Source organism: Rhipicephalus microplus, chromosome 3, assembly GCF_043290135.1.
Source record: "Rhipicephalus microplus isolate Deutch F79 chromosome 3, USDA_Rmic, whole genome shotgun sequence".
Classification (NCBI taxonomy): Eukaryota; Metazoa; Arthropoda; class Arachnida; order Ixodida; family Ixodidae; genus Rhipicephalus; species Rhipicephalus microplus.
The window spans coordinates 83,915,456-83,939,160 of NC_134702.1; the positions used below are offsets into that span (position 1 = coordinate 83,915,456).

Sequence of the window (23,705 nt, forward strand, 5' to 3'; positions counted from 1 at the left end):
TACAGTTTGAAAGACGAGTAACGTCGTCTACCGCTTTGGTGCACTTGCTACCATGGTTGCTACCACTAGGCGAAGAAGTGCGTTCATTTGTCTACACAAGGACAAGTTTTTCTACATTTGTTTGGTCACGTGACGCAGCGTGCAATCGTGTGGGTTGCGTGCAGGTTGAGTAGGTGTTCAGTGGCTGCGTGTTTCATTGCGGTTCGTGAACCGTGATCGTGGTCACGTCGCTCACGTCCAGTTGCCTGCTCCAAATAGCAATGCAAGTGTTGCAAGCGATGTGATGGACCAACCTGTTCGTTTTACCATCAATTACTATTGCGCTTCATTTGCGGCGATGAGTCTGCGGTGCATTCTGTGACCTGGAAGTAACTCATCTTGTCGCGAACATGGAACAAAAGCGACATAGGATATGGTGAATAATCTGCTCTGGCGGAGTAGTCCCCTAGAAAATGCGTTGTTTACATGAACAGAGCGTTCTCACTATCCTCCATTTCTTGCAGCATGGTTTCGGACTTCTTTTATCCCAACACGGGTGGCGTGGAAAGTCACATCTACCAGCTTTCGCAGTGCCTTTTAGCACTTGGACACAAAGTTTGTGTCATCACGCATGCTTATGGCGACAGGCAAGGGGTTAGATACATGACGTCTGGGCTGAAGGTAGGCCTGCTCACTTCGATTTCTTTCGAAGCACTCACGCAAGGCCTCCACCTTTCATGTTTGTTTTTCTTCCAGGTGTACTACCTTCCTTTCCTTGTTATATACAACCAATGCACTCTGCCAACCATAATGATTTCCTTTCCGCTGATAAGGAACATTCTCATTAGAGAAGAAATCACGGTTGTTCACGCACATTCCGTAAGCATGTCCCTCTGCTAACTATTTGTTTGAAAATTTTAGTGCATATTTCTGAGCATAAAATAACCTACTATTTCAGATCTATAATTACGTATATATATATATATATATATATATATATATATATATATATATATATATATATATATATATATATATATATATATATATATATATATATATATATATATATATGGGATATATATATATCAACAAGGATAAATATATTTATCCTTGTTGACAGCGCTCCCGTTGTGCCATATCCCATACCTTCACGAAGACTAACTGGCCCATTGAATTATTACTCCCACTATATATATATATATATATATATATATATATATATATATATATATATATATATATATATATATATATATATATATATATATATATATATATATATATATATATATATGCCCCGCCGCGGTGGTCTAGTGGCTAAGGTACTCGGCTGCTGACCCGCAAGTCGCGGGTTCGATTCCCGGCTGCGGCGGCTACATTTCCGATGGAGGCGGAAATGTTGTAGGCCCGTGTGCTCAGATTTGGGCGCACGTTAAAGAACCCCAGGTGGTCAAAATTTCCGGAGCCCTCCACTACGGCGTCTCTCATAATCATATAGTGGTTTTGGGACGTTGAACCCCACAAATCAATCAATCAAATCAATCATATATATATATATATATATATATATATATATATATATATATATATATATATATATATATATATATATATATATATATATATATATATATATATATATATATATATATCTTTCATAGAATGCGCATGTGTCTTCACAGTTGAAAAAAAAAAAAAGGGTGAGGGTTGGGAGGACGGCATTTCTAGAAAGAACTCCGGATGCCTTGATTGTCATTTGTTCCTAGAATGACAAAGAAAAGGGATTGGATTAAAAGCTCGTTTTTTGGTTAAAGCAACCTAGTGAAACCAGCAGACAGTGATGGCATTGGAAAGTATAGGGGGCTTAATTGTCAGTCTAACTCCAGTGTAGAAATTATGATATGAATACAAAAGAATTGAGTAGTTCATATGTTAACCAACGCAGCTCTTCGTTCATGCGAGACGTCGCTACTGGAAAAGAGTGAAAGGGAAGAAAAGAGCTACCGTTAAAGATTGAACATACAACTTCCGGATGATGCGTCCGATGCTTTATCGTTTTTTGTCCACTTTAATTTCTTTACATTTATGTCATAATCACTACATTACAGTTAACGACTGCAGATAATGTCCCCTACACTTTCCTTGGCCTCATTGTCCGTTTGTTTCATCAGAGTGAAGAAAAATTATGTGCCAGCGTTAATACTACAAAAGCACTAACGTGCATCATGAGCGCCGTACCTGTATCTAAGCACTGCATTTAAAGGGGTTCCGACCACTTTTTTTATTAATCATCGATGGTCCTTATTATCGAAGTTTAGAGCTCCTCCAATCGATTTCCAAAAAAATTATTTGCGTCCTTCACGATTGAACAGAGCTACAGGAGTTCGCTGCTGCTTTAAATGCTTTCTCTCACCCTTTGACTTGACGAAAGCACTGGAAGCTAAGCAGGGAGGGAGGGATGACGCAGCAGAAAGAAACCATGTCGAAAAAAATGCTAAGGATGCTGCACACATGAACGAAAAAAGAAAGGAGACAGGATAGGGCATTTACAAAAAACTACATTCTATTCTGTCTTCTTCCTTTTTTTCATCTATGTGGGTTGTGTCCCTGACATTTTTTTAGAATGCAACCAACTATCCCAACAACATAATCTAGTAAGCTATGTAGCACAAGATGTGGCGTTGAGCATGTGTCAATTAAACGTGATCCCTCTCTCCAAGTGTGATTTATGATTGCGCTAGCGTTGCAACTATGTAATCCTAGCAGACCATGCAACATGGTGCCAATGCATCAATGGTCACAAGCACAATGCCTGAACCAGCTTTAGGCTGTTGCGGGTCCCCTTAAAAGCATTTGTTGTGAATTCTGAAATGAATTATCATTATTCACCTTCCAAACTTATTATCGCTTGGCCACTGTACCAGAGACAGTAGGATAGTTTAAAATTTGTTTGCATTGATTGTAATTTCTATTCTCTTGTAAAGGCATTCTCCTCGTTGGCATTGGAGGTCATGCTGCATGCTTCCACTTTGGGTCTTCGAGCCGTCTTTACGGACCATTCGCTGTTTGGCTTTGCCGATGCCAGCGCAATCATCACAAACAAATTGCTCAGCATGTCTCTGTCCTTTGCCAACCACGTCATATGTGTGTCACACACTGGGTAATTATAAAAGCTATTCTTTCTTCTCTCTCTAAATTAAACTTATTTCGGAAGGCAGTTTGCCTATGTCGATGCATATTTTGTGTTGCAGAGTGCTTGCTTTTCACGGTCCTTATTTTTTATTACACAAATTTACATGTGCAATGATATAGTCAAGTAAACATTTGCAAGCCTTTTCATATGCAACTAGGCACCAGTGCATAGTCTAATTGAAAATTCGCAATACCTCAACGTATTTCGGGACTAATGTTTCAAAAGGGCTATCAATCATTCTCTAACGTACACATTACAGGCACCCATGTTTTTTGTTCTCTTTTACATTAGAACACGTCATTCTCACATCCCTGCCATAACATTTCGTTATCTTCTTGCTTACCACTTGTGTCATGCAGGAGACTTGCATTAAAATGGGCTGAAGGCACCGTGGCAGTCTGCCTGTCTTTTCAGAAGCTTTAATTCAATTTCTACTGTTCCTGGAATACCAAAATGTTCTTAATAGGAAACAAGAAGCTTGAGCACTAAAACAAAAAAATAAAAATTGAGAGGGCCTCAGCTTACAGAGAAGCTTTCGTTTTTATGGCACAAATTGTTAGTGTATTGTGCCTGTTATACAGATGATAAGGCTTTCTTTTACTTTGCAGCTGGCTTGATTGCTGCTGCTAATGCTTGCATATCGAATTCTAAAGAAATATATTCACTGCTCTCATGCAATGGCTCGGCCTGGAATTTTTTCCATGGAGAACGACACTCATAAGTGTGTGCTCCCCTCCAAAATAAAGATAAAGGGGGAAGGCTTGGTAGGCAGATGTAGAAGTGCATCGCTTTACGTCGTCGAACCTATGGTACACTGAAACTCGTGGTAAAAGGGGAGGGGGAGGCAGGCATATGCTCAGTTTGTCTCTGCGTGGCCTACCCTCGTGGTCGCTAGTCTATTTCAGAAGAAACAAAATTGCCTTTCTTTAGCTGTTTCAATTTCGCTGCAAATAACGACCTCCCATGCCTAACTCACCTTTGTGATAGTATTGTTGGATGATATCCACAGAAAGGAGAACACTGTTCTGAGGGCAAATGTGCCGCCTGCCAGGGTGTCCGTCATACCGAATGCTGTAGAGACTGCAGTATTCTTTCCTGACCTGAACAAGAAGCCGTCGAACAAAGGTGAGAAACTGCTCTTTTTTTTGTGTGTATGTAAGTGTGAACAATGGCAATTCAGGCAGCCATCATATGAAACTTGAGCTTCTCACTGGTGTTTGCTGCCATCTCACTCACTGATGGAGCTAGAACACTCTGCTTTTCAGTACTAGGTTGGGGGTTCGATGCCTAGCCACAGCAACCATGTTCTAATTGGGGAAAATGCATGTTGAGAACCTATGGGCATGTAAAAAAAAAGTATCGGGTGTTCATATGAAGCCTCATACTGTGGTGTTTCCCAGCACCACACGGTTGCTTTGGATCTCTTGCTTGCCCGCTTGATCGATCAATCCAATCAATCAATTAATCATTCAATCAATCAATCGATCAAGCATATCTTGTGTAGATGTGCAGATGTCAAAATTCAATTCGTAACTGTGTTTTTGGTTAATACAAACATGGCCGAACTTAAATACCAGATCTTTTCGTGCTTGGCAAGTTTCTGCTGTTGAATAGTTATCGAAAATGTATTTTTTGATTTATAGTTGTGTTCTAATCAATGCGATGGTGTTTTTTTATATGTGTTTATATATGCTTGTTACGCATTCCTTTGTACTGATTATGTTTATGTGCCCCCCCCCCCCTCATACAATGCCTATATGGCGATGGAGGTAATCTGTAAACAAATAAATTAAAATAAGTTTCGTTGACAGTTTGCGGGGAAGTAGGGCACATTGTCGCATTTCTGCTTGAGTGTCACATATTTCTTGCTTTCAGTTACCATCGTCGTGGTCAGTCGGTTGGTGTACCGCAAGGGCGTTGACCTCATGGCAGGTGTCATTCCGGTGATTTGCAACAGGCACCCTGATGTGCAGTTCATCATAGGTGAGTGTGCAGCCAGTGAGACGACCAGGGCTGCTCATTTGTAGTGTCGCAACACTCCCGGTTTGCTTTGGCTGTTCTCTCTTCACGTTTCATTACAGTTTTTACTCGTCTTGGCGTGGTGTCACATGGCCACTTCCAATAGTGGTTGAGCCCACTCTGTATCGAATTTCTTGACTGTAATCGGCTCCCCTATGCAGCTTATGCAAACTAAGTATCTGCGACCGAAAAAATTCAATTTCACTTATGCTCAATCAGTATCCCAAGTGTGCCTCGTGGCAACGGTAACAAAATGGTTAGCTGGGCAAATTGGTCGAAGTTCATTTTTGGTAAAACATCATGTAACTAAATGAAGGAGTCATGCATCTAGTTACCTGCTGTTTCATAAAAAATGAATGGTAACAAATCTTTAAAAAAAAAAAATTGGCAGATCCCACATACAGTGGAAATCGATGATATGCGAAGCCCGAAAGAAAAATGTTAATATGTCACCTTAAAATCAGCACAACGTTACGAGGTGGAGGTAAATGATGCCGTACATGATTTCTGTGTTATGATTATCATGTTTGGATGTGTTGTTTACCTTCTTCATCTATTCATGTCACGTGATATCAAATTTAGTTAATGTGCAGCTAGCAAAACGGCCGCTAGCATGCTATGAGCGTGGTATGTTGTCATGTTCCTTCATGACACGCGTGTCAGGATTATCATGTTTGCACCAGTCATATGTTTCATCATCCATTGACGTCGCGTAACACTGAATTCGGTATATGTGGAGCTAGCAAAACGTCTGCGAGCGCATATTAAAGGACCCAATATACTACTATGTAGCGTCGGCGTGTGCGCACGCTGGGCATAGCGACGCTGCGTTAGCGAAACGCGAGCACTTATAGACGGACGCCAGACACGACCGGCTTCCATCGGCACGGCCTGACGGCAACTGACGTGAGATGCGACATGCTGCATTTCGCATCGATGCATTACCCAGACACTGCATTTCCCCCTTTTCGTGATAGAAGTACGCCGGACGCACTGAAACGCGCATGCGTCAAAGCCACGCAGCGCGGCGCACGCCTGCGAGTAAATGGCAGTACCGGTGCCTGGCGGGGCAACACCAGCGTGGCGCAACGAAATGAACGCCGGCAAGCACGCGCACGTCTAAATCTATTGGAGTCTTTACTATGGCATCTAGTCATGTTCTCACATGACATGCATCTCATCATTATCATGCTTGCACCAGTCACATACCTTCGTCATTCTTTGGCGTAGCGTAATACCGAGTTTGGCACATGTGAAACTAGCGAAACGGCCGCAAGCGCATCATGAGCTTAGCATGTAGTCATGTTGTTACATGACACGCATCTCATGTTTATCTTGTTTGTACCAGTATCACCCTTCGTCATCCATTCACGTCCCGTAATACCAAATTTGGTATAAGTGAAGCGAGCTATATGGCAGCCAGCGCATCATGAGCGTGGCATGTAGTCATGTTGTTACATGACACGCATCTCATGATTATCATGTTCGCACCAGTCACATACCTTTGTCATCCATTCACATACTGTAATACCAACTTTGGTATATGTGATGCTCGCGAAACGGCCGCGAGCGCATCGTGAGCGTGAAACGTAGTCATGGTGTTACATGACACGCATGTCATGATTTTCATGTTAGGGTCTGTTGCTTGTGTTCGCCATGCAATCATGTCATACCATACCAGTTTTGCAACATACCATGTGAATGAAACCACCACAAGAGCTGCAGGACCATGAAATGTAAATTATGACATTCATGACATACGTGTCATGATTTTCATGGTATGACTAGCCAAATATGTTCTTCGTAGAGTCATGTTATGCCATACCAAGTTTGGTATCAATACTATTATCGAAACAACCAGGAGAGCTAAAACTCGTAGGCGGCTAAATAGATAGATAGATAGATACGCTCAAAGTCGCTGAAGTTTGCTAAAAAACGCTTCGCATTTAAAAGAAAAGTAGGCGGGGTAATAAAAGGGCCAAGATGTGAATATGAGAATTCCACCATTGCTTAATTACTAAGGTGGGTAAATATTCGAAATTACGAATATTTTTTAATATTGTTTTATATTCGATTCAATTTACACGGGAATTTTTAGTATTCGAACTATCTGAACTCCCCAAAGTCTAACGCAGTCAATGTCAAATTAAAATTGACCCCCATATCTTCAAAATGCTTCACCTTATTACATTGTCGTATTGCGGCAAGGCTGCTTTTCAGGTTTTGCTACGGTTGCATTGTTTAACGTCCAATTAAAAGTGACCCCCCCTTCAGATTTTTAAATACTTCACATCACCACACTTTCAAATTGTGGCCAAGCTGCTTCTCAGGCTCCACAACAATCGAAAATGTATTGGCTTAAGAAAATGTTGGTTCCAACATGGGAGAAGATAGATGTGGCAAAGGTGGGGGCTCAATTAGTGCTGTTTTAGATTCGAAAATTTTGCAGGAAGTCTGAAATATGAAGACGCCAAGGATTTTTCGCGTCCAAATTTTCAGATGTTTTATACATTGACTATGAGGCTGGTTTGGAATTACGGACTCAAAGGGAGCACACCCTTGCCTGCCACATCAGGTGGACTTCCACAGAAGTTGAAAGATGCTGAGGAAATAGCATTTTTGCCTTTCACGTGTTAAGTGTTGTCCGCAACATTTTGGTTGCACTACATCATGTACTAGGTTCTTTTCAGGTGTGCTCTCTTGTGCTGCCGAGTTAACAGGTATAGCTGCACTAGTCCTGACTGTAGCTCTTTTTTGACAAGACCAAAACCTCATCAATGCACGAAACACTAGAGTGAACAGTCGACAGCACTCTTTCGTACCAGGTGGTCATTAGGGAGAGGGTAGTTTACATTCCTGTAAGTGTTCCCACAGGATCATTATAAGTGGTAAGCGCCTTTGTTATTTTACGGTTTATGCGACAGATGATGCTGAATACCTTCTTACAGCTTTCTTGCTTGTCAGCCTGCTAACATCACTGCTATGTACCCTTTCTCTTCCGTCTGTTCGTAGCCTGTCACAACTCAATGTGACTGCCTACATTGCATGAATCACCTCGACATGATGGGCTTTTTGTGTGGGTCACCCTCACAGACTTTCCGCACGTGCAGGCATGAAGTAGCTTTGGGGTATTGCTATGTTACAATTTCAGATTCCAAATTACCAAGAAATCTATTTTCAGATTTGATGAACTTTTAGATCTATTGAAATAATTTTAGCATAGTCGCCACTTTGTTAAATCAAGTTTCAACTGCATATACCACAGTAAAAATTTTTAAAAAGTGACATAAAGCTCAAAAACAAGAAACCAAGCCCTTTAGTAGTAATCGTAGGCTCTAACAGATCATCTGAATCTTTTCCACATATTGGCGGTAAATAACGGTGCCCTCTATTGGCGAATGCAAAGTGGCCAACGAACATTGCTCCGGAGCACTCCACTCTGGTGGAGGGCAGCTGATGTGAATCCACCAATAGCATACACACACACACACTCTCTGGAGCAAATTGCTGGGTCAGAATGGAATGCGAGGCGCACATTCTTCTTCTTGCATGTGTGGGCCCGATGTGCACAGCGACGCTATGCTAGCAAAACCTGAGCTTCGCCGCGAGGTGCAAACGACCTGACCGGCGTCCATTGGTGTGCCCAAAGTTGGCACCGTTTCAAGGCACAGGCACTTGGGACTTCTGGAAGGTTTTCCGCATCAGTTTGTAGCCAACCATTACATTATTATGTTTACAAGTGCACATTCACCCTTTAATTCCTGAATTATGAAACGGCCAAAAAAATAAAAGTTATTTTCATCTTACAGCATTAAATAGCAACCTCCACAGTGAAATTATCTAAAGTGCACCTTTAATGCACACTTGTATGTATGTCACGAATTCTCTAAATGCCACTGGAGCGAGCACCTTGCAATGAAAAACGCACTTCAAAACTACACAACATGGTGTATGCCACGTCTTGAGCACGTAAACACCAAATAAACAAATTATTGAAGATGGAACTTGCATCAGCCCGGCAAGAAAAAATGACGAGCTCTTGCATGCACTTCACGCTCTCCGTCATCAGCTATAGAACAATTGGTTCTAGCATAAAATACATTCCACAAGATTGTGCTAGATTTTTCATGCTGAAAGCTATGTTCTCTGTGAGTACTTGACAGCTGAAATTAAAGGCGGCACGCATTCTATGACTTACTTGCTCGCAGTTTTTTGGTGTGTTGGGAAACCGTGACATTAGGCAGTAAAGGGTTAATATGGGGGTAACCGCAACGTTGAGCTCGTATGGGTACCTTCTGGGGAATGGAAGGTTCTTCGTTAGATCGGAAACTTCATAATATCAAGTTTTAACTACACTACTGATTTATAGCCCTTTTTCATGGAAATCTTGTTTCATTCGGCCTATACTAGTCAAAATATGTGCTTTGGAATCCATTACTCGCGTCATCCATGTCACTGTTTTATTTTTAGGTGGTGACGGCCCGAAAAGACTTGTGATTGAAGAAGTCCGAGAACGGCATCGGCTCCAGGAGAGAATCACAATGCTGGGAGCCATTGAGCATGACACTGTGAGAGATGTAAGTGGTGGAGAAATAGCTTTAACATCTGCTGCATGAGATAATATCATGCAAAAAAAGATAGGCTCAATGTATCTATATGCGGGGCTGCCTTTTGGGTCTTGTATTTTGGGTCCCATTTAATTCTATTGCATGTGGTGTTGCACACTGCGTGTAAGTGTGCTTATCAACTCCTGTTTGCCTAGGTTTGTATTAACTCTTTCCTTACCGCCAGGAAAAGACCCGTTTTCATGTGGTGCAGAAAAAAAAGTTTATCGTTATATAACAATGTTTTTTTTTGTTAATTGTAATACACCAAAATGTAGACAAAGAAATGCGCTTTTTAATGATATAAATACAAAACAAGTGTTTGCAACTTAATAGCAGAAAAAAAATCCCAAACAAAAAATTTTTCGCAACTACCGCAAAAAAAAATGTGGAAAAGTAAGCATGGTGGGCACAAATATCTCAGTAAAAAAAATTCAAGATATGCGTTTTGTGGCATATTTACATAGCTAACTATCCTAAAAGTTTCAACAGTACACATAAAAAATTGTTAGCACAGCAGAAAAAAAAGTTAGCACTTGTGATTACGGGACAATTTTCTGAGGGTGCAAGAAAAAAAATTTTATCTGCAGATAAAAAATATTTTAGATGTTCTGCAGCCCATGAAAATGCAGAGGAATGAATGGTCTAGTTATTTCAATAAATTTAGAACAAGTTTTTATTACACAGTAAGAATAAAAAAATAACAAACAAAAAATTCTCAAGGACACAAGTTTTTTTTTTTTTTCAAAAAAAGTGGGTGTAACAAGCGAAAAGATGGCAATACAAATTCTGAATATACACTGGTTAGGTAGTAGTTACTTCTAAAGACCACAGAGGTTACAAGAGTACAGGTAAACAACTGTGAGACCACACAAAAATGTTATCCCTTGTGGTGGCGGTGCCACTCACCAAAGCAGTCTCTGGTCGCGATGAAGCACAAGTAAACGCCACACGTTTCACAAAAGACGCTCGTCTTGTGCTCAACCTTGCGGCTCGCATAGCAGAGCTTGCAGTTGCGCCTCATTTCCATCACTTTTGGCTTGTGCGCAGACTCTCGAGGGGGAGGGGCGCTGCCAAAACCTGTGGCTTCAATTCCCAGTAGCTGCTTCACAAGCTCCATTCGGAAGGCAAGCTGGTCGTAACGAGGCGCTCGGTGCAGTTCTGGAATTTCGGGGTGCTCTCTCCTATGGGCCTCAAAAAGAATAAAACTGTTCACAACAGCGATGTCGATGCAGTGGAAGAACAAAGTTTTCCACCACCTGATGCACTTCATCAACACATTGTACGATGCGATGAGCTGGTCTGACCTGTCTACTCCAAGCATGCCTGCATTATATTCTTCAATTAGTCTTGGTTTCCTAATTGGGACCTTCTTCCATTGGCCAGCGACCTTTACTTTCCGTGTTGCAGTCACATGGCTGTTCGCAGTGTGGGCAGTGCTCATCATGTGCACTGCGCGTCTGTCCTTCCATTGAAGGTACAAGACGCCTTGATGCCGCAGCCAGCGAACATCTCCCCTCTTGGCCTTTTTCTCCCATGTGAAGTCCTTCAATTCCGCTGGGAACGTGCGACGATCCTTCCGTGTCGTTCCACAAGCAAGAGTCTTCCGCTCCAGGAGGTGTAAAAAAAGAGACGTAGGCGTGTAAAAATTGTCCACGAATAGTGTGTATCCCTGGTCAAAATACATTTCACACAGGCTAGTCACGACATCAAATGCGAGTCCATTTACGCTCGGTGTCTCACGCTTCCCGGTGTAGACACTAAACTGCACTGTGTAGCCGGAATTGGAGTAGGCGAGGACCCACAGCTTGTATCCCCACTTGACAATCTTGTCGCGAAGATACTGTCGTATTCCCGAACGGCCTTTAGATTTCACCATTCTTTCGTCGACGGAAATGTAACGGTCTGGCTGGAAATGGAGCGCAGATGCATCATTGATGTGCCGAAGTAAAAAAGCAATTCGGTGCAGCTTGCCGTCTGTAGCGGGATTGGTAGCTTCATGATCCGTCACGCTCAGCATACCGAGGAAGGAGAAAAAACGTTTTCTTGGCATAACCCCACGTGGGATTAGCCCAGAAAACAACTCTGCTGTGCTCCAATAGAGGCGCAGGCGAGGCAGTGCAGGCGAGGCAATAGAGGTGCAGGCGAGGCGAGGCATGTAGATGAGGAATCCGATGAACTTCATCATTTCATCTGGGGAAACATTTTTCCACGATCCGTCGCGTTCCGAGTACGTTGGTTTCTCGAGAATGTGCGCCCAGGCGTATTCATTTGTGTTCTCGCACATCGCTGTGACGAGTTCCGTTGTGAAAAACAGCAAGAAGAAATCCAGGGCTCGAAGAAACCGACTAGCGCTGCTCCGTCGCGCCATGCCCAGATCGACTCCCGGTTTCCGTCTTGGACAAAACTGCACGCGCTGTGCAGCGGGAGGCATTGAATCACGCCCATAGGACGTAGAGACCCTGCGGATAGAGATAATAATTGTGACAACACGCTCGGTCCCCTCGCAGGCGCTCAACAACGCGATAAATCCCGTAAAAAAAACTCACCGTCGAGCTGACGAAGACGTTCCCGGTATGTTGAGGGCCTCATCGCTGTCGGTGCTAAACTCCGATGATAGGGAATCTTCTTCAGGGCCACTGCTACCACTTTCATCCGAAAAATCTACTGTAACAACACTAGAATAACGAGAAATACGACGATTTCTTTCAGACCCAGCGCGCGACGACGCCATGGCTGCCGCTATCGCCAGACGCTCGCTTATCTTCCAAGCAAGGTCAAAAATCACCGGGTCTTCGGAAACCAAAACCGAAACTGACACGGGTTGTGTGCTTCCTGAGCTTCATTTCAGATGGCGCCTCATGTCCATTAGGCGCGTTGAGGTGCGGGAATTTCAACTTGAACCCATCGATCAGATTGACCGAAATTGAATAGGCGCGGTAAGGAAAGAGTTAAGATTTATATTTGTAGTAGGGTAAGTTGAGTCTGATCTCACTTTAGTAGGTGGAAATGTACAATGAAAGAAATGTTTCAGGCAGAGTCAAAAACAGATTTTTTCACATTATAAACGTGTCACATGAAGGTGTTCAGCTGGCTTGTGCTTGCATGTGACTTAATGATAGAAAATTTTGCCTGGTATCACAGGTTTTCATAAAGCAGTTACAGGAAATAGACCCTTGAACCTCATTGTAATATTCAAATTTATTTCCTGCTTAGAAACAGAGCTGTTTCAGAGCATAATTTTTGTGCATGTAGAGCCTACATTGTTGCATTGCCTTTTTCTAGGTGATGGTTCAAGGAGACATCTTCCTCAATGCTTCATTAACAGAGGCGTTCTGCATGGCTATTGTAGAAGCCTGTGCGTGTGGGTGAGTACGGCTTTCCAAATGTAGCTATTGAAGGAGAAAAAAAGATTAAGAGGAGCATTTCTGAGTTCATTATCTTTTCATGCAGTATCATGCCTTTGCAACTTTCTGCGGCAAACTGGTTTAAACATTTAAACAGTTTGATTTCAAAAAGAAAAAAATAATTTGGGACCTTGTGTACAAACATAATGCCTAACATGATTATGACAAGGTCATACGTTGCTACTTGTTAGTGATGGACCAGCTGACTGAGTGGTAATCTGGTAAAAAAATGTTACTGTCAGAACAGTAGTACTATGCACATGTGACAATGCAATTTGCACCTACTAAGGTCTAGTGCTACAAACAGCAGCGCATAGCCTTGGTATTTCTAAGGCTAGCTGCACGTCAAATTTTTTATTAGCAGAAGATTTCCGGCAGGCATGATTCCTTGACCCTACTCGTAGTACAGTTTTTTGGCCACTTTTCTTTTCCTTGTTTAGAGGCTTGATACATTTTGTCTTGGTAACAACAAAGAGAGAGTGAGAGCAGAAACTAAGTAACCCTTTGCAGGTGTATGTCGATCTGACCATCTTATAAATGAAGGGAAGTGATTTGCATTACGTTTATTGCCTTTGTGAAGTCTGGGATGTACCGGATGTGCAGCATTAGGAAAAGAAAAGGCACGCAATACCACTGGTGATTAATTATTGTTTGAAGACAAAATGAGCTCTAAATTGACTAATTTCATGTAGCTTGTCTGCAACTAGGCTAGTGTGAATAATGATTATTTGGATCAAAGCCAAATTGAAACATGTTCGAATCATAAGATTTGCATGAAACACTGATACAAGTGCCTGATGTTGACAAACTTTTCAAACTCTTGGTTCAGCAGAAATAAAAAAAACAGCTTAATCTATGGAGTTGGGTTGGACTTGCGAGCCTGTTTGGAGGGGTATATCTTTTACAGAATTTAGAGCAGAAACTTTTGCACACCCACACAAGGAGGATCACACGTGTGCATTGCCTGAAAAGAGTTTCTTTGCTAAGCACTGTAACTCCAAATACAGGGGTGGTCCAACTAGTTCATGATTTGGAGGCAAATAAAATGTCTTACAGAACAAATTTGGAGCGGTAAAACAGGATTCAGGACTTTTTGGAGCAGACTGTGTCAAAATTTTCTGTGAATATTCTTATTGGTGTGCATAGTACAAATAGCTGCAATGTAAACTAGGAGACAAGGTCAACTTACAGAGAGCAGCCATGAATCAAGTTCTTAGTATGAAAGAGGGTCATGTTCTGGCTTTGCGGCACAAGGTATGCATTGACGTGAAGCACTAGGGACGAGGCAAGCGTGGCACATACACTTTCTGAACGTGACAAGTGTCATAAGGTCAGACCAAAAAGGAAACAAAAGTTCTAACCAGAAAAACAGCAGTCTAACAATTAAACAAACAAGACAAAGAAAACTTCTTGCCAATTAGAACACACTGTTTGAAATTGCCTGCGTAGACAGTGCACTCAATATTTGCCACAGCTCACAGTTTATTACGCTTTGTCGTGCTCGATAATTATTAGAGGCGTGAGCACCGAGTGACAATCTCCTTCACTTTCAACAACTTTGGGTTGAGCACTTACGTGTGGTTTTCGAAATATTGTGAAAAGGTCTTCTACAGAGTAATACATACTGGTACAAAGTGAACTGGTACGAAGGGGATGGTGTCAGTGATCAAACCAAGAATAAGGGGTTAAGGGAATAAGGGAGGCTGTTTATTAAGACATCCTTGAGGAGAAGTCCCCTTGTCGAAATGTTGGCATTAGTGACACACCTCGCTCACAATATTTTTACCCTAATATAGGCTCTCAAGGTGCTCTTGGTAGATGTTAGTCCCCATGTTACTCACTCGGTTGGGGAATAGGTGTGGCATCCAATAAACAGGCCAGATAACAGAGGACAACCAATTGGTGAGGAGAAAAGAGTACCAGTGGCATTCTTTCTTTTTTTGGGGGGGGGGGGGGGGGGGACAGGGGTGTGAACACTTTCTTTCCCCACCCCTTGGACCCACCGTTGACAGGGGTCCTAAGGCCTGGCCATAGAAGGACATTTTGGGGTTTAGCAAGTGCTTAGGACTAATGCCACTACACCCGGTCTGTTTCCTTGATGCAAAGTTCTGCAATGCAGTTTGGCCGTAGTGAAGCCACCTCACGCTTCCGTAGGAGCGAGAAATTCCCACGACTGTGCCACTCAATGCTGGTCAATTCCCGATTTGTGGATAAACGATGGCTGCGCTGAGCACACTTGCAAGTGTACTTTTTGACAAGCGCTGGAGGGAATCAGTTGGGAAGATTTGCAAGACGGGAAGAGACTGACCTTTTTTGTTTTGTTAATTGACAACAACACCTGCTGATTGTTCTAAACGCATTTAGGATGCAGCACTTGTTCATTGTTTGTGGCTGACTGCATGCGGTTTAATTTCCACAGTCGGTGGCTTCCCGCGTTGTTACATCGACTTCACAACCAAGACGCGCAATAATTCCTCGGACACACGGGAGCAGCAGTTGCACTACATCATGCCCTTCTAAAGCGCATTTGGGCTTAGCTTTGCGATAGGCATATGGAATAATGTTGTACAGTGCTATAAAGAGGCACGAACTTTTTCTTTTGCAAAATATTATACTTTTACTCTGCCGAATATTAATTTGCATGACAACACCGTTTATAGCATGCAGTGCCAATAACTGTTGTTGCTTGGCCGCAGTGGCTACATTACGATATGCCGAGTGACTCGCAAATGAAAAAGATAACTTTTCTACATCTTATGGCAAATTCCCTAACAAATAAGAGAGAACGTCATTCTAAACTTTCACAGACACACGCGGCGGTATAGACACTTCAGTTAAGTTCATAGGCGTGCACAAGGAGGGACAGGGGGGGGGGGGGATGGCCGCCCACCATCTGTCACCTAAGAGGGGATGGGGTGCGAAGTCAGCCCTTTACATTAGAATAATAAAAGGGGGGGGGGGGGGGCACAAAGCCTGCCGTGTACATTGAGGAAAGAGGGCGCTGCAACAAACCTTTGCCTCCTTCCCCCACCTACGCGCTCCTATGGTTAGGCTGAATATAATGATGAAAAGTGCATCACTGAAATAGAGTGAGGGCAGCGATGGCATTATGGAAAAGCTCTAGCTGTGTTTGTTGTGACCAAGAATAGTTTTGTGCCATAAACAGACCGATGCCGTGTGAACATAAAGGGACATAAAGGCAAATAACAATTTGTCAGAGGGAAATCTCAATGTATGACAATGTCTAAAATGGCACTATTATCAACAGCAGTGCCTTACAAAGAAATTAAGGTAAAGGTATCACACGATGTGTGCCACAAGTGGGACATTCAGGAAATGATCTCGATGATGTGAGAGTGTCTAACTACAATTATTCCCTAGTAATCAAACTAGCTGCAATAAAAAAAGAACTTTCTAAGCATCAAGATAGATGGATGAACTTTATTTGGTCCTTCGGAACGTGCTTTAGCTCGTTGCTGCCGCTCCCACGTCAAAACAGAAAGACCAAGTCTCTGTGCTGCGTCGCGGGCCCAGGGGTTTGCCCATAGCTGTTACGCTGTGGAGAAATCATCACGCCGTCCAAATGGGAGGGTGCTATTGCAAGATCCGGACTCAAAACATCAAGAGACGTAATAAAATGCTGCTTGTGCATTTCTGTTTGATTTATAGAAAAAAGAACTGCCTGGCATTACTATGGGGAATGGCGCGAGTGGTCTGAAAATTCCATTTTCGCCTGGTTAGGCTGAATAGGTGACGCCACCTAGAGGGGCTCAGTTGAACCAAGCAAGCAGAATATTGTTCAATGGCCGTTGTTGCTGCTTTGGCTTCCACTATTTTTGCTCTGCTCCTACTAGTGTCGGCGGACGCACACCAAAGGCGGGCAACGTTGGGCACGACAACAGTGGCGTGGGACAGATCGCTTCCAGGCAGGGGATTTGAAGAGCTAATGCAAGGCGAACCATTGCAACGTGATTTTTTTTTCCAAAATAAGCATTCCCTTGGCACAAAAGTAGCGCTACAAGGTTTCTGGACTCATGTTCAAGCAGTCAACATCGACTTAATTTGCCTTTAGTGTCCCTTCAAGTGCAGTTGGCACATGCTAAATTCAAATGTGCGCAGCAAGGTGCAGGATATAGAATTGTAGCAAAATAACACATTTGGGCCACCCCTGCAAATGCTTTGACTATGTAAGAAATATGGAGTTAGTTTATTTTCATAATTTTATAATTACGCTACATTTGTTTTTGAGTCAAACAACAATAGACTGTTATTTTCATGGGTTGTACCTGAGAATTTTTCTCCCGTTTAGTTGCAAATGTCATTGAGGTTATCAGCAGTAAAACGTGATAGTTTTTATAAGTTTCTATGACTCGTGTTTAATTTACTGCAAAAAATTTTGACATATATAACTTGAGTTATGAGAAACATACAAGCATTTTTTGAGGTGTGGCTTTGTGGCAGATCAAATTGCACCCGATTAAGTAGTTTAATGGCACTGTGAATAGCACTGCTGTGAAACCACCTTTTCAAGTTAATTACACAAAAGTCAGTTTGTATATTCATTCTGCTCTTGAGTTTCAAATATACTTCATCAAATAATATTCGATCGGACATTCAATAACATTGAATATTTACTCAAGCCTAAACTATTGTCATCTTTAGCAACACCTGTGGTGTAATAAAACTCATCTTGGGAGGTCATGCAATAAATGAGTGAAATTTCATAACAACACAGCCAGAAAAAATTTTCTGTGTTTTACAGGGCAAGTAATCATTACAGTGGGCTGTTGCCTAAGAGAGAGAGAGAGAAAAAAAAGGGGGCTCCATATTGTCATTTTTTTCGCTAGAAGTTTGCAGTTGCAAACAGTTGCATGCTGCTCTAAAGGAATAACATACCACTGTGTCATGCCACTTTAGCTTTTGCCCTTTTTGTCCTGGCATAATTGAATGTGAAAGTGAATTAATAGATAAATAGTTACAGTTAAAATCTATAATTTCATAATGAGAGATTTCTATCAGTATACAAGGAGCTAATTGCAGTCATGGCAAGTTTGAGTAAATCGCGAGGCAGCTAGATAAACTTTTGGCTGTTAAAAGCAAGGTCTGCATAATCATTTCCTAAGGTAATGCAAGTGATGTACAACACCCCTCTGAGATGTATAGAGCCAACAATTTGCATCATCAAAAGCTTTAACCGTTATAAGGCAAGTTGAGGTCGGCAACCCATTCTAGAAGGAGGGCTAGACATGTTTGTGCCTGCTGCTAAGCAGGCACAAACATGTCTGTTTGCTGCTAAGCGTTCCGGCTGCCCTGATTGCCTGTACGATTGGCACTAAAGTTTGCAGGTTGTGAGCACCAGAGTTGGAGGTGTGCCCGAGGTACTTCCACCTGACCTGATCCTCCTTTGTGACCCTAGTGTGCGAGGCAAGTAGACCCTGGCTTGAGCTATTTTTTGATTAGCTTAGGTACAGTCAATGTCCTTTCTGGGTAAAATAAAAAAAGGTCTACCTTCTTTGGTCCACTTTTCTCCTGTGCAATATGGTGCCAAGTGAGGAAGTTGTATTGAAAGATGTGTGGACAAGCATTGTGCCTACAGTTGAGAACAAGAAGCCATGATTCGTGCCAAGTGTCATGTAGGTCATCTTGCACTGATGGCCTATTGCAACTGCTGCATTGTGAAAAATGAAAGTGCCTTCCATGAGATGCGTCGCATTACTCACGTCTTTGAAACACTGTGATGCAACTAGTGAGTGATAGAAAAAGAGTCTCTTTGAGTCATGAGGAATTCAAGTGAAGTTCTATATTCTTAGCATATGAGACTCTAGATGTGTATGTGCTGAACACAGCACACAGGCCTACGCTTATGAGCACAATGAAATACGCTGATGCTGTGCATTTGTGCTGCCTTATGTAAATGTCTGGTGTTTAAACTGCCTGATACCAGTTAACACATACCATGTGTTTATTCAGGGGGACAATACTTCCTTCATGACATTGAACAAAATAACATGTGATACCATACCCATGTAGATAACGTTTAGGACATCAATTGTACTGCACTACATGAGATCGGTATACTTGGCTGTCGCTTTGGTGTAAGGTGAAGGCTTGCGTTGGTGATGGACTTTCTATCAGAGCTGACCTTTTTGCTGCTCTAGGGCATGTTTCACGCTGTTAATGTGTTATTTTGACTCTGAAACTACAGTTGAAGTACCTGATACTGTTGCAAAGCTGGGGCTTTGCGGGAGCCATACTACTGTGTGAGATTATAAATTATTGGTATAACTGTGGATGACTTTGTTCTGCAGGTCTTCTGGAAGGATTGGAGTGTGCCATTGAGCGACATCGACAAGGTGATGTTGTGCCAGCTGCAGAAGCACATTCACGAGTTAGCAGGATGTATCGCTGGGAAAACGTGGCCAAGCGAACACAACGCGTCTATGATGCCATTGACCATGAACCTCCAGTTTCGCTTCGTCAGAGGCTTGACAGGTAACCATCTTGAGCAGAATTATGTCTTGCAGAATAGAAAAAGTAAAGCTTGGAAATTGCCTTGTTGATGTAGAATAATTATCATGTGTAGCCCTGTGAAATACTTGAATCCAACTATATCAAGTAAGTTGGTATTTAGAAGCACTGCATGTAAATGTGTGCTGGGTAGTGATACTAACTATGTGAATGCATAGCTTAGGACTGGCAGTATTTCAGAGACTAGGATTGATTCCACTTGAAGTAAGAAAAACAATGAAAAGAAGTATACACTCAAACTTCGTTATATAAAAATATTACATCTTACATGAAATTAGGTTCATTATATAAAAAAATTGTTATAAAGGCTTATTCCTAACATTATATCTATTGCAAGGCTATTTTTGTTTACTTTGTTATAACAATATTTTGTTATATCTGGGTTCGTTATATCGACGTTTGAGGGTAGTCTGTACAAGATGAACTATTTTAGGCTGTGAGCTTTTCTGCAAATGCTGTCAACATTTTCTTTGTTATTATGCTTGGTGGGCCCTTGTCCAGTGTATTTCACGTAGAATCGTATAGTGTGTAGACTCGTCCACTTTTGGGATGAACATGGTTCAGCGTGATAGCGCTGCGGAGAGCATCACTGCATCTGGTGTGGCAGTGCAAACAAACATGGGCACATCACTTGAGCTGTACTACAGCAGCGCAAGAGCCCTGCACTCCAGTGCTGTAGCAGAATGCCAAGTGCTTCCCTTGGATCTTTGTGCACTTGTGCCGCTTTGCTGTGATGTGCTGTTGCAGTGGATATACTCGCACTCTGCAGCCATGCTGTGCTGTGTTCACCTTAAGAGTGGATTAACTGTATATAAAAAGGCTAAGGGTGATACTGCATGCATTACCTTAAGGGTAATTTCAAAGTGTAAGACCTTTATCACAGGTTTTATTGATGATAGCCAGCAGGACTTCAAAGAATAAGGTGGGATGTTTGTACTATCTGACTGCTGCTCTAAACAACTTGCTGAGGGCATGTCAAGGTGAACACGTCATACTGGTGACTGCCTACATTTAGCATTCTTCCTTGCATATGGGTCTTTTAAAAAAAATATACGTGTGCCGTCGCTTGCTTCCTCAAAATGTGACCAATGGTATTTTCGAACAGGGCGAAACGCTGTGGCTTCGTCTTTGCTCAAATCTTCTGGCTAGTCGTTCTAATCCTCCACGTCACCCACCTTGTGCTTTCTTACATCAGGCCCAATTCGGTGAGTAGTCTGCTATTGCATGAATGTCATTGCCATAACCGATTTCGCCCTTTTCAACTTTTATACAGATGTCTTGTGACCTCTGGAAGGTTCAGTACACTTTGTCCTTGTTCTCGCATAAGGTATTAGGCAGTCCTCTTTAGTATTTCGAAACTTACTTTATAACAGGATGCATTATTGGAAGTGGCCATTGGATTACTCTCTCTTTTTTTTCTGTCTTTTTTGGGTATTTACGTATAATTAATGATAATTGGCTTAGTGGACTGTGAAGACGTCTCCGCTTGCTAGCGTTTCGAGCTCCCTCTCACGGTGAATACAGATTATGAACTTTTGCATTTTCGATTTTCAGCATTATATCCTAGCTTAATATGCCGATTATTATAAAAACAGTCGGAGCTCTAGTGAGATGCTCAAAAAGCCAATGAGGAAAACTCTTGGAAAGGATGAGGTCAGGCCTTCTGTGTTTTCTTTTTGATGATGGTATTTCCATGTTTGCGAGACATCTGTATACAGTGGATGAGAAACCAAAGTACAATGAAGCCGTCATTAGAAAACGAAAGTTAGCACTTGTATCAGAAATGTTGCTCGCTCTTCTGAAACACTTGGCAACCCTCGAAAAATGGCTTCTTTCTGTAGCTGCTGGTATACAGTGGTGGAAGTTTATGCTACTGCATTGTTGGCATCATCTAGCTTCTCCTTCTCTGCAAGGACAATTGTCAACTATTTTTTTCATTAAAACCTAAGCAAGTGATATAGCATGAATGATAATGACCGCAGGGCATAATCTTTCTGTGAGATCAGAGCAAGAACATAGTAGTGGTAAGTACGAGAATGTCTTTTTTATGATGCTAATTGAAATATGCATGACCCTGTAGTTCACTTTCACACATGTTGCTTTAAAGGCCTATGATTTCTTAACATTGGCTCGAGGCCACGTACAAACTCTGGAGAAAGGTGAGCACAAGTTATATTTGTGTCACTCTGGTGTTTGGGGTGGCCTTTCAACCGACGGTTTATTAACTCAGCAGTCAAGCATGAGCTGCTGCACAGAACGTTTCAACAGTCATCAAGTCAGTAGTCTATCTAGTTAACCGAGCACTCTACAACATCGAAAGTTCGATGGCCTTTGAGCGATGCCCTCTCACTCACAGTGTGCTTGTACTCATGATTATAAAGAAGAAAGTTGACCAGTATGCTTTAGAGAGACACTAAACAGCAAAATTGTATTAGTAAAGTACAATTTCACACCCTCGAAAACATCACCCTTACCTCAATGCAACGCTTAGTATGTGAAAAAACACTTGAAAATAAAATGTGTGTTGCGACGCCGCCTTGAGATTTCTGCACCAAACGCTGTGAGGTAAGAAATTGTGAAGGTGTGTTCTGGGTACTACGTGGCTTCCAATCGATTAAGATGAAGTACGTTATAATCTCTGAATGCCATAGACTTAGCATATGAAGTTTTAGAAAATTTCATTGAGCCAATGCTATGAAAATACCAAAAATACATTTTGAAATTTGCCAGGTGCGGAGATTTTGGTGCGAAATTCAAAAATGAAACTTCAATCTTGCTTTTCTTTGCTAATAATGAACATATGATAGTGAAACATATGGCATTAGAGTTCTCAGAGTGCAGTTTGCTAATCTAAGCTAAGTCATTGTTCCTCTGTAGTGTCCCTTAAAAGCAGTATATCTGAGTGTTAGAAATTATTTAGCGATGCATTTATGCTACTTGAAATGTGCCAATTGCAGATACTACTCTTGGAAATAGTGACATGCATGCTGCCTTGCTGTGTTTTGCTTGCCATAGTTTTTCTGCTCAACAGCCTAAAAACAAACATGTATATTCGTAACCATGTATAAACAATTTATTAAAATGTTTAAACAAAAAGAAAAGATACATTTGGGCATTCAAGAAGTTCTACATTATTCAACTTTCGGTTGCATGAATACAGAAAAAAAATATCTGCAGTACTCGACAATTTTTTTGGAGAAATGGCTGAACCACTCGGCGGCCGTCCAAACTGCCGTGTAGTAACGCAACGACTCGACCAAGTCGATAGGGTTGTGAGGTTTCGATTCCCTTTCAAAAGTGCCTGTGTTACACAAGTATTACACGTGGATGGTTCCAGCCACCTCTTTGCTGTGACAGTCCATCTGTTTTTTTTTTTTTTACAAACAAACCTGTGGTCTCATCTTATGCACCTTCGGGAATTGCAAATGCAGCCTAAGGATGAAGTGTAGGAGTGAAATGCTTTTTCATGTGTTTCCTTTAGAGTGCTGTGCAGAAATAAAGTCATCAGGGAAACTGCTTTTCTGTTACAGCCTTTTTTTTTAGGCCTTATCTTTTGGCATCAGGACTGTGCTGTTCTAGTGAGATAAGATGGTGGGAAAGTTTGCTGGTCCTTTTTTGTGCATGTTGGAAAATTGCGCATTTGTTTGCTTCCTTTGTCCTCCAGCTGATTGACAAAGCAGTTGACTACCCAACTCCCAAGACATCCGAAAAATTTTCGCACCAGTCCACAAAAAGCACAAGTTGATAATGTGGGCTTCTGGCACGTGTGTCACATTTATTTATACTACTTCATTGGTAGAATCATCCCGCGTGAATAAAGGTCTCGAAAATGCACTGCAGTTTTGTCTTCATACTGATGTATACGCATTGAAAATAGTATATTTTATGAGGCTACTGGTTGCTTTTACCAGTTGGTTATTTGTGTCTGTACTGTACCACTCCAGCGATGGAAGCAGATGCATAACACCTTGT

At 41.9% G+C, this 23,705-nt stretch overlaps 1 protein-coding gene across 2 annotated transcripts; it reads left to right on the top strand.

The window, feature by feature from the left end:
• Window positions 1-177: 177 nt before the first annotated feature.
• On the top strand, window positions 178-23,567 carry PIG-A (phosphatidylinositol glycan anchor biosynthesis class A). 2 transcript variants are annotated; one of them, XM_037424045.2, is made up of 12 exons: window positions 178-415; window positions 504-660; window positions 736-858; window positions 2,967-3,142; window positions 4,185-4,300; window positions 5,051-5,158; window positions 9,665-9,771; window positions 13,084-13,166; window positions 18,544-18,629; window positions 19,514-19,697; window positions 20,839-20,938; window positions 23,398-23,567. In XM_037424045.2, exons 1-12 carry the CDS (start codon window positions 390-392, stop codon window positions 23,476-23,478), a joined length of 1,347 nt encoding a protein of 448 aa, XP_037279942.2. In that variant the 5' UTR covers window positions 178-389; the 3' UTR covers window positions 23,479-23,567. The 2 variants fall into 2 exon arrangements, with proteins under 2 accessions (XP_037279942.2, XP_075746021.1); XM_075889906.1 differs by lacking the exon at window positions 20,839-20,938.
• Window positions 23,568-23,705: the final 138 nt, after the last annotated feature.

Bases quoted from the DNA above. Each gene is read 5' to 3' on its own strand.
- PIG-A (XM_037424045.2), top strand. From the start codon at position 390: ATGGAACAAAAGCGACATAGGATATG. The intron at 416-503 runs GTGAATAATCTG...CATTTCTTGCAG, and splicing joins CAAAAGCGACATAGGATATG to CATGGTTTCGGACTTCTTTT. The intron at 18,630-19,513 runs GCAAGTAGACCC...TTTGTTCTGCAG, and splicing joins TTGTGACCCTAGTGTGCGAG to GTCTTCTGGAAGGATTGGAG.